The sequence below is a fragment of the Oryctolagus cuniculus genome, chromosome 21 (assembly GCF_964237555.1).
Source record: "Oryctolagus cuniculus chromosome 21, mOryCun1.1, whole genome shotgun sequence".
NCBI lineage: Eukaryota > Metazoa > Chordata > Mammalia > Lagomorpha > Leporidae > Oryctolagus > Oryctolagus cuniculus.
The window spans coordinates 16,902,860-16,914,024 of NC_091452.1; the positions used below are offsets into that span (position 1 = coordinate 16,902,860).

Here is an 11,165-nt window from a genome sequence, read left to right on the forward strand (position 1 = left end):
CAGGCTGAAGCCAGGAGCCTGGCGTTCCATCGCGGTATCCCACTAACAAAGGTCAGTGTTACATGGTCCTTACTTTCCAGGAGTTCAGTGAGAACAGGTATTTACACGAGAAAAGGAGTGATGCAAACTGAAAAGACCACTTCCAGATGCAGTGGTCAGAAACGGATTCACAGTGAGGTGGAACCGCAACTAGACCCTTGCAAACCAGCATTTTGAAAGAATTTGCTACGAAGACAGCAAACACAAGAAATCAGAATTACATGAATTTACATGTAAGGGCCCAGGTTTTTTATCATGAAAAATCTGAATATGTAAAAGTCAACAGAATCAAATAAGGAATCTCCAAGTACTCCTCCACGGGCTTCAGCAATCATCAACACGGCCCATCTTGTATTATAATTAACACGTCCTAGTACGGGAAAACTCCAAAGGAACCTCTGTTCACTCGCTCCACCTTCACTTCCTCCGTCCTCAGACGAATCTGCTTTGCCATGGTAGCCTCCACCTGCCGACGTTTTCTATAGGCCATATACAAACAAGGGCAAGTGAGCTTAAAAAAAGATTAGTAAACCCATCAGCTCTTGATGGTTTACACAAGCCAAGAAAAAAGTGACAGATAATCCAAAATCAGTTCATGCACACTCTTGAAAAACTTTTTTCATGTCTGTATTTCAATGAGAATGAGTAAAATGACTGGCAAATTCATGCCACACAAAATAAAAGTTCATGGATATTTTGGACACATCACTTGGCCTCTGTATCACTGAGCTTGGGGACCTGTGAGAACTAAATGAGCATACATGACATGTTCCTGTACAGTTCTTTCTGTTTATCCCTCAGCTGACTCAGGAAGAACTGGTTACGCAGTCCTCTCCTCCCATCTACCAGCCTCTCTCAAGGTGACGCAACAACTTTCTGCATCTCAAAACATGCTAAGGCGAGGGGCAAAGGATCCTGGGTTTCAAGAAGCTCCTTTGCCTGGAAACCCAATAAAAGGGAGCTGAGACTAAAGGCAGTGACTTGAATAGAATAAATCTTCACACCCCTTCCCCTGTAACCAGCAGAGCTGGCTAACATCGCAAAGGTAGCACCGGGCCTGTTTCTTGAGTACTGTGCTTTCCACTTTCAGCTATGTGTGGCCCCTGAACAAAACAGCACAGTGAAAACAGCCAGGCAGCCAGGAGGACTCAGCGGGGCACCGCAGGAGGCGCTCAGAGGAGCACCAAGAGCAGGGCAGGAGCACACCTCACCTTCATCTCTCTCTGTCCCCGGAACGCTCCATACCACGTCCCACTGAGACACAGCTCACTGTCACTCAAAACTAAGTTAGTGGCCATGTCTGCTTAAAGCGCACGTGCGGTAACAAGAGTTTAATTCCTCCTTTTCTTTCAGTTGTGCAATTTTCTTCTTGAGATGGTGCAGGCATCACTCAGGCTCCCTTTGGGACTATCCGCTCCATCATCCACCCTCCCTCTCCGGGACGTGACCAAGTCTTGACTTATCTGGACCACACACACTACAGACCATCCAATCAAGGAAAGCCTTCTACTGAAAACCGTGCCTTATGTTCAGGTATTACCCGCCGTCTGAAGGTTTCCCTGAAACACTCTAATGCAGTAAAATACGGCACTTCAGTTTCCACGTGTTTCCTAAAGACAGTCACGTAGTCCTCAGAGCCTCTGATAAAGGCGATTCCCCTATTTCACAGGTAAGTAAAAAGGAATCAAGAAAGCAGTGTCTTTCTCAGTTGTAAAGCAAGTTACTGTCTGTTGCTTGCATTTGGGGAATGAACTGGTGGATGGAAAATTCATCCCCTTGTTCTCTCAAATAAATAAATAAATCTTAAAAGAAAAATAAATAAAGTTGTTACTGGTGAACCCGACCTCCCAACCAGGTCTTGCAACTCCAAAGGTCATACTCTTCCCAGTCTATCAGGGTCTTTTCTAAAAAGGGAAAGTCTACAGTTCTGCCTTCAACCGCATTTGCTTCAAAGAACAAACCACCTTTCAACAACCTCTCTCCCAGCTTGCAACCAGAGTTCTCATCCCCACACCTACAACCACGCCAGTCCTTGTCTCCTCGCCCTTCAGCCATGACTTTCCCCACTAGCAGAGGCGCGCTCTCCAGGGATGCTACCACCCTCCCTTCAACCCCTCCTGCAAACACGCCACCCGTGCGTGCCAGCCACCCGTGCATGCCAAACGGAGGCCCCTCGCCCCGTTCCCCCGACCCTGGCGCTGTGGGCTGTATGGCCTCACCCACGAACCTGCAAAATATGCTTTTCAGCCCTTCACCCGCTACTCGGGAACTTCACAAAGTCCCAGAGGAAACAACAGAACTTGCAGATCTTCCAAGCCCGTACTTGGCCCGGGGCACTAGCCCACTTCAAAGTCTTCAGAACACAGCAGCAAGCCTACAGAGACTACCAGGCCCAGGCCCACAGTGGGCAATGACTTCCTCCCCAGACCCTGGTTATCCCTGACTCCCCCACGGTTTCCACACGGTCTTCCGCTCCTGCTCGCACTCCTGGGCCCCGGCCAGCCTTGCCACTTCTCCCTTAGCTGCCCATCTCGGAGCGGAGCAGCAGCCCCAGTGGAGGCGGCTGCTCCTCTCTCGCAACTTCCAAGTTCTGCCTCTCATCACCTGTTCTCACCAGAGCCTCCCCTCGGCCCGGGGGCCCACCTTTGCCCCGGCCCGCCTCTCTCCACCTTTTCCATTGCTCCACAAGCCAGTTCCGGGGTGCCCCTCGGATTCCGCCTCCCATCCGTGGGATCCCCACCCCCGGGGTCAGACTCCCCCTTCTCCATCACCTGCTCCGCCCAAGGCCAGATGACATCGCCGCAGCCGCCGCCACCTCCATCCCTCTCCTCGGACGCCAGGTCCCCTCGGCGTCCCGAAAGCCAGCCGCCCCCTCCGGTGGGGGCGAGGGGGGCGTGCACCCCCAACCCGCCGCCCCCCTTACAAGCACCTGTTCCTTCTCCTCTTCCCCCCGGCGGGGCCGGCGCCCCCGACCCCCACCCGCGCCGCGCCCTGGCCTCCCGGAGCCCCGCACTCACCACGAGTAAGTCTGCTCCGCCATGGCGCTGACTCGCGAGGGCTCCGCTGCAGGCTGTGGCCGGGCCCGGCGGCGGCGGGCTCGCTCGGGCCGGGAGCGGAAGGCGCGGCCGGGGCCCGGCGCTGCTCGCTCGCTGGCCGGCTCGCACGGCGGGCAGGCGGCACCGGGAAGGCGGCAGACAGGGAGAGGCCCGGCTCCGAGGCGACCCCGCTCCCTGGGCCCCGGGGCGGGGCGGGCTCCGCTCTCGGCCTCTCTCACCGGCGGCGGCGGCGGCGGCTCCGCTGCGGCTCCAAACCCAACATGGCGGCGGCGGCGGCGGCGCGGAGAACAAGGGGGCCCCGGGGCGGGCGAACAGCAACACAGGCCCGCGCTCACTACGCGCCAGGCCGCGGGAGCGCCGCGGGAGCGCGGCGGCGGCGGCGGCCGGAGGACATGGCCGGCGGGCGGAGGCAGCGGCGGCGGCGGCAGCGGTGGCGGCTGAGGGGGGCGCTAGGCGGTGAGGCGAGGCCGCTCGGATCACACCCGCCGAGGGGAGGCGAGGAGGGGGCGGGGGCGAGCCTGGGCCCCGCGCGGGTCACGTGCCCAAAACACGCTCACGTGACGCACGCCCCGCCCCTCGCGCCCGGCCCATGCGCGGAGACGTCGGCCGGTTGGTTCGAGGCGGCCGCGGCTCGCACGGCCTCTGGCGGTTGGGCCGCCACGTGCCGCCCCCTGCCCACGCGGAGCGGTCGCCTTCTGCCCCCGCCTCGCCCGGCTTTTCCTTGCCAGTCGGGACCGCGCTGCGGGTCGTTGGCTGCCACTCAGCCGTCAACCCTCGATCTACAGCAGTGCACTGGTCCCCAGCTGTCCATCAATCAACCTGTCAGCCGGCCGGCGGAGCCCTGCGTGCCCCATCCCTACGTGGGTTGGTCCGTTCAGTCCTTTAACCGATATTCCACGCAGCCAACCTTTACTGCGCCCAGGCTCTGGGCCAAGCCCTCGGGGTGCCAAGTCAAATACCCTATGCTTGCCTTCAGTGAACCAATCACCAGATATTTATATTTATTGGATGCCAACAAAGTGTCAATGCGTTCTGCTGGGTCTCCCCCCGCGGGGCGCTTGCTTTCTCCAGGAGGAGACAGGGGGAGTCCCAGCGGACAACCACGTGGAGACTGTTTCATGTGCTGCCAAGTTCCAGGAAGGTGGTAACACAGGGGATGGGACGGTGAGTAGGGGGTCAGGGCTACTTGAGATGGGGCTGTGAGCTGACGCCTGAAGGCGGAGAAAGAGCTGGGCGTGCCAAGATGCAGGGGAAGAAAAAGAGTTCCTGCGGAGGGAACCGCAAAGGGTGGGAGGGCCCCGAAGCCGATGCAGGAGTAGACAGGGTAGAGCTAGACCCGAGACCCACGGGGTACATCTGGGAGTGGGAGAGAGGTCGCGGGGAGACCTCTGGCATTTGGGGGTGTTCCCGCAGGAGTGACGGTTGCCACCTGATAGCCTGAGAGAGTTGCGGGGATGGGGGTGGAGGTGTGGGCGGGAAGCATTCTAGGAGGACAGAATGGCATCAGGCAAGGCCCAGAGGTGCGAAGGGTAGGGGTGAGCTCACACCCGGTACTGGGTGGCTGGGTTGTGCTGTGCGGTGTTGAAAGAAGAGACTGGAAGGCTGCGATGAGGCCAGACTTGGGAGGGCTTGGCTTAGCCTCTGCTGCAGTTACTGTGTTCAGGCATGGAAAGGACCAGTCAGTGCAGCTCCGGATTCTAGAAGCATGCCTGGGCGCCGGCCACGGCAGCCCACCTGGACACACACACACACACCCTTCCCGCCTCCACAAGGTGCAGCGCTCACCTGAAACCCGCATACCCAAGCTCCTCTGCGGCTTGCCCAACTTGGGGCCGGGACCCAGCTCCGCTCCCGGTTCCCAGGGCCTGCCCAGGCTTATGTGGAGCACCACACCCTGACTCTATCTCCGGATGGATCGCTTGGCCGTGGCCCATACAGCTGCCGCTCGCCTGTTCCCCCAAGGGGAACCCTTTAGTGAGAAAGCCAAGTACACGGCTCCTTCAGAGGCAAGAGCACTCCTTCCTCCTTCCCCCACTGCCGGTGCCAGGACTGGTCAGGTCGGGCCTGTTTCCTCTGAAGCTCCCCCGAGAGCTCTGGGATAAGGCCAGCTGATAAGATCAAGGTCCCAAGAAAATACCAGGCCGTCAGGGACCCTTCCCCTCACCATGCACAGAAGGATACCAGCCCACAAATAATCCACCCAACCGGGGCCGGCGCTGTGGGGCAGCAGGTTAAAGCCCTAGCCTGAAGTGCTGGCATCCCATATGGGTGCCAGTTCAAGACCCGGCTGCTCCACTTCCTATCCAGCTCTCTGCTATGGCCTGGGAAAGCAGTACAAGATGGTCCAACTCCTTGGGCCCCTGCACCCACGTAGGAGTCCCAGAAGAAGCTCCTGGCTCCTGGCTTTGGATCAGCGCAGCTCTGGCCATTGCGGCCATCTGGGGAGTGAACCAGCAGATGGAAGACCTCTCTATCTCTACCTCTACCTCTCTGTAACTCTGTCTTTCAAATAAATAATAAATGTTTTTTAAAAAAATAATCCACCCAACCATAAAACAGCACTGACTGCAGGAGTGTCATGGCAGGGCGGGGGGTGGTGGGGGTGATTAGAAGGCAAAGGGCCGGAATTTGTGACATTCACCTAGCTCTTACCACTCTGCCAGGTGCTTTTACTGAAAACCAGCAGCACCCTTGAACCTGACACACAGTTCATCTGAGCCTCCAAGGGGCATGAGTGAGGCTTCCGATCCCGTGGGAAAGGCCCGAAGCTGTTGGCAGGAGCGGCTTGGGGAAGTGCAGAAGCTACTTCTCCCGAGAGCTGCTGAGAACAAAACAGACCAGCCGTGCTGCTAATGAAGCAAAACGACGCGCTGAGCCCCTAGGCAATCCGCCTGGGCTTTGGTTCCCAGTGAGTCAGACAAGGCAAAGCAGGCTGAGTGGTTGGTGTTGGGTGAATGGAACCCGAGCTGCTGAGAAAGGAAAGTCAAGGCCGTTGGAGAAGTGACAGGGTTGTTCTTTCCAGCACAAAAAAGTTGGTGGAAGAGAGGGGGATGGAGGGGCTGGGTCAAGAAGGAAGGGAAAGTCCCCTCCCCTGTATCTAAGCCAGAGGCACCCAAAATGGTAGGAAACGTGAATGCTGCAGACCCCGAGACACCAAAGTGCACCCGGCAGGGCTGGGAGGGTGTCCAGACCACAGAAACCGCGTGCACATACGTGGTCTCTGGAGACCAAGCGTAGGCAGGCACAGGGACTTGTGGCTCAGACGTCTCAGGCCAAGGTTGCCAGGATGTAGAAGGCACCTCCACGTCCCCGGCAGGCTTGAAGTCCCCAGGGAAGGCCAGGCTGGAACAAACCTGAAGCCCAGGGGTTGCCTGGAAGCCGCCCAACCTGCAGCGCTGGGGCAGTGACTCTCAGGCCCTCTGCCAACGAGACTAAGCTCCCAGCGGCTCTGGGCCTCAACTGGGGAGGCAGGTGTGCTTGGCAGAGAGGTGGGCATTGGGTGGCCCAGGATGGGGGCTGGCTCCCGCTCTTTCCACCCTCCACCCCAGGCAAGAGGACCACAGCGTGCGCAACGCTTGTTAAAAGAGGCAATGGAAGTGCCTCTAATTATCACCATGTTAATTACAGGATGGCTCCTTCTCCTGAGTGGGTTCAAAAGGGACTTGGGGAGTCTCCCCAGAACACATCATCTGCCTTAGGCACAGACTCCTGGGAGCGGGTGTGGCTGGATTGGGCAGGGCGGCTTCCTCACTGCTTCTGCGGGAGTCAGAGGCTCAGCTCTAACTTTGGCCCTCCCTCTCTGTCCCCTCCCCCCTGCACATGCAGGTGCACTTGACTTTTGCTCCAGAGTGTATTCTCACCTGAACTAACCTCGGCTGGGCTGGCCGCCTCTCCTCTGTACTCCCCCAGCCCCCTGAGTTTACCCACAACCCAGCACTTAGCACAGCCAGCTTCCATGGCCTGTTTACTTGTTCTCTCCCTTGGATGGTGACTGCCCAATGGGAAGAGAGCACGGCGTGTTGCCAGTTACATCCTCAGTGCCCAGAGCTCCTGGATTTAGTTAAGAAGAAGATCAGGGGCCTGTGTTGCGTCGTAGCAGGTGAAAGCCACCGCCTGCCGTGGCGGCATCCTATATGGGCACTGTTTTGTGTCCCCAGTGCTCTACCTCCAATTCAGCTGCCTGCTAATGTGCTTAAGAACAGAAGGATGGTCTAAGTGCTTGGACCCCTGCACCCACATGGGAGACCCAGAAGAAGCTCCTGGCTCCTGACTTTGGCCTAGCACAGACCCAGTCATTGCAGCCATTTGAGGAGTGAACCAGCAGATGGAAGCTCGCTCTCTGTATCTCCCTCTCTATCTTTCAAATAACTCTACCTTTCAAAAATTTTTTTAAAGTAGGAGTTAAAAGTTTGTGGTGTGGGGGCCGGCACTGTGGCATAGCAGGTAAAGCCACCACCTGTGGTGCCAGCATCCTGGTTCCTGTCCCAGCTGCTCCACTTCCGATCCAGTTCTCTGCTGTGGCCTGGGAAAGCAGTAGAAGACGGCCAAGTCCTTGGGCTCCTGCATCAGTGTAGGAGACCCAGAAGAAGCTCCTGGATCCTGGCTTCAGATCGGCACAGCTACGGCTGTTGCAGCCATCTGGGGAGTGAACCAGCAGATGGAAGACCTCTCTCCCCATCTGCCTCCTTCTCTCTCTGTGTAACTCTGACTTTCAAGTAAAATAAATAAATCTTAAAAAAAAAAAAAGTTTGTGGTGTGAACACTTGTGTGAGAAAGTGGGGCGGGCGCTGAGGCTCAGGCCAGGGCGTTAACCCACTGCACCACAGTGCCCACCCGGAGGCATAGCAGGTAAAGTGACCACCTGCAGTGCCGGCATTCCATATAGGCACCAATTTGAGTCCCGGCTGCTCCACTTCCGATCCAGCTCTCTGCTACGGCCTGGGAAAGCAGTAGAAGATGGCCCAAGTCCTTGGGCCCCTGCATCCAGGTGGGAGACCTGGAAGAAGCTCCTGGCTCCAGGGATTCAAGGTAACTGTTCTGCCTGATACTGTATTCAGCACTCCCTCTGTCCCCCACAACATCCCCAAATGGTAAAGGGACTCCTTAAGGACAGAGAACTCTATTAGAAATGTCCATGGACTCAAAAACAACACTACTAGTCGAACAATACCCTATGCCTGGTTCGGTTGTGTGAGTGCAGCCTGTTGAAATCCCTGCTTAGTATATACTAAGTTGATCTTCAGTATATGAAGGTAATTGAAAATGAAACGTGATGAAGGTCGGGATGGGAGAGGGAGTGGGAGAGGGGAGGGCCACGGGAGGGAGGGAGGTTGGGGGGGGAGCCACAACAATACAAAAGTTGCATTGTATATTCTACTTAAAACTATTGGTTGAACTCTGTAATTAATACACAATTACTCTTAGGTGTTTAATTAATGCTACAACTAGTACTCAAATAGTATTTTACACTTTGTGTTTCTGTGTGGGAGCAAAATGTGGAAATCTTTACTTCATATACGCTAAATTGATCTTCTGTATATAAAGATAATTGAAAATTAATCTTGATGTGAAGGGAAGGGGAGAGGGAGTGGGAGAGGGGAGTGTTGTGGGAGGGAGGGAAGTTACGGTGGGGAGGAAGCTATTGTAATCCATAAGCTGTACTTTGGAAATTTATGCTCATTAAATAAAAAAAAAATAGAAATGTTTATGGAAGGGTCCAGCCTTGTGTGCAGCCCGCTATGCCACTGCTTGGACACCTGCTGCCACAGAGTGCCTGGTCCAGAGCCTGGCCACTCTTCCTCCTGTCCAGCTTCCTGCTAACGCACCTGGGAGGCAGCAGAAGACGGGAGTCGTGGATGGAGTTCCTGGCTCCTGGCTTCAGCCTGGCCCAGTCCTGGCTCTTGCAGGCATTTGGGGAGTGAACCAGCAGATGGAAGATTCTCCCTCTGTCACTTTGCCTTTCAAATAAATCTTTAAAAAGCAAAACACTGATGTAAGACAAAAGGTCAGAAGTAAAGTATATAGTGAGCTTATTAGATGAGTTGCTTTCTTTGAAAGCTGGGTTTTTAAAAATTTTTTAAAGACTTGTTTGTTTTATCTGAAAAGGGTTATATAGAGAGGGGGAGATAAAGATCTTCCATCCTCAGAGGCTGCAATGGCCAGAACTGGGCTGGTCCGAAGCCAGGAGCCAGGAACTTCTTCCAGGTCTCCCACATGGGTGCAGGGGCCCAAGGACTTGGGTCATCCTCTGATACTTTCCCAAACACATTGGCAGGGAGCTGGATTGGAAGTGGAGCAGCCAAGACTTGAACCAGTGCCCATATGGGAAGCCAGCATTGCAGGTGCAGGCTTAACCTGCTATGCCACAATGCCGGCCCCCTCTTCTCTTTTCCTAAAATTAAAATTACATATGGTATGAAGATCTTTTAATATTGCTTCACAGGTCCATGAAACTGCATTTTTTTGTTATTTCTCTCTGGTCTTCAGAATGAGTAATTTCTACTGATCTATCTGCAAATTCACTGACTTTTGTCTTCATTCTGCTATTAAAACTATCCATTTAATTTTTCATTTTGTTTATCCACTTTTCAGTTCTAGAATTACCAGTTTCATTTTGTATAGTTTCAGTTTTTCTCTTTGTTTGAAGATTTATTTACTTATTTGATAGGCAGCATGTCAGAGAGATGGAGAGGTAGAGAGAGAGAGAAGGATCCACCCTCCGTCTACTGGCTCACTCTCCAAATGGCCCCAACAGCCAAGGAAGGCTAGGCTGAAGCCAGGAGCCAGGAATTCACTCTATCCGGTCTCCCAGAGGGGTGGCAGGGGCCCAGGCACTTGGGCCGTCCTCTGCTGCCTTCCCAGCCACATTAGCGGTGAGCTGACAGGAAGCAGAGCAGCCAGGACTCAAACCAGCACTTTGATAGAGGGTGCCAGTCGTCGCAAGCAGCGGCTTAACCTGCTGCGCCACCACGCCGCCCCAGCGTTTCCCTTCTGAAGCGTCACATCTGTTCTTTCATCGTGGCTTCAGTTCCCTTTTAAGGCCTGGGATAATTAGGAGTTGCTTTAAAACCCTTCCTGCTAATTCCAACATCTGGGTCATCACTCTGAGAGTAACTTTTGGGTGTGATTCAGTTTTCTGTTTCTTCCTCCATCTGGTACCCGGTTATTCTTGTGTGCCAGACACTGTCAAGGATGCTGTGTAGAGACCCTGGGTTCTGTTAGGTTCCTCTCAAGACTGTTGATTTTATTCCAGCAGGCGATTAACTTGGCTGGACTTGACCCTGCAAACTTTCTTTCCCTTGGGACAGACGCTGAACTCTCCACCCGGTTCCTTCAGCTTCCAGTAGCTGATTTAACCAGAACCTCTGGAGCATCCCGTGCATATTTATAGTTGGGTGGGCAGCCGAGGACTTGGACGAAATTTATATGCAGATTTTGGGACCCATTTGTTCATTCTCGTCTAGCCATTCTACTTCCCTAGAATGCTGCACTTTGTTTTCTTTTTAACTCTAACTTCTCTCTCTCTTTTAATATTTACTTATTTATTTGAAAGGCAGAGTGACAGAGACAGAAAGAGAAAGATTTTGCATCTTCTGAGCCACTCCCCAAATGCCTGCAACAGTCAGGGCTGGGTCAGGCCGACACCAGGAACCAGGAACTCCATCCCTCATGGGTGGCAGGGACACAAGTACTTAGGCCATCATCCGCTGCCTTCCCAGGCACAGAGGCAGGGAGCTAGAGCAGAAGCAGAGTAGCCAAGACTCCAACCAGCACTTTGGTATGGGATATGGGCACAGCAAGTGGCTGCTTAAGCTACCGTGCCACAATGCCTGTCCCCACTCGGTGCTCTTAACACCTTAAATCAGGAAGGCTGTAGCCTCCTTCATAGCCCGGTCTCCCACAAAAGTTACAGAGCTCTGTCAGACAAAAGACCACAGAAGTAAGCCTCACCCAAGGAAGCCCCCCCTTTCAAGAGTAGACCCTCCCCCTTCTGTTTCTGCCTGCTGCCCTGGGCCTGCAAATAGTGGGGTTTCTTGTTTTGGTGTTTTGTTCAGGTTTTATAAGCATTAT

At 54.5% G+C, this 11,165-nt stretch overlaps 1 protein-coding gene and 1 long non-coding RNA gene across 3 annotated transcripts in view; one reads left to right on the top strand and one right to left on the bottom strand.

Moving 5' to 3' along the window:
• SPPL3 (signal peptide peptidase like 3) overlaps positions 1-3,584 on the bottom strand; it is a 132,409-nt gene extending 128,825 nt beyond the window's left edge. For both annotated transcript variants that reach the window (XM_008272297.4, XM_051835851.2), the window contains exon 1: positions 3,057-3,584. In XM_008272297.4, the coding sequence (XP_008270519.1) occupies positions 3,057-3,079 (23 nt within the window). In that variant the 5' untranslated portion in view covers positions 3,080-3,584. The remainder of the gene's footprint in view (positions 1-3,056) is intronic.
• A 181-nt stretch (positions 3,585-3,765) lies between these two features.
• Positions 3,766-5,631, top strand: LOC138847420 (uncharacterized). Its single transcript, XR_011385228.1, has 2 exons — positions 3,766-4,259; positions 5,403-5,631. It is a non-coding gene; the product is annotated as an uncharacterized lncRNA (long non-coding RNA).
• Positions 5,632-11,165: the final 5,534 nt, after the last annotated feature.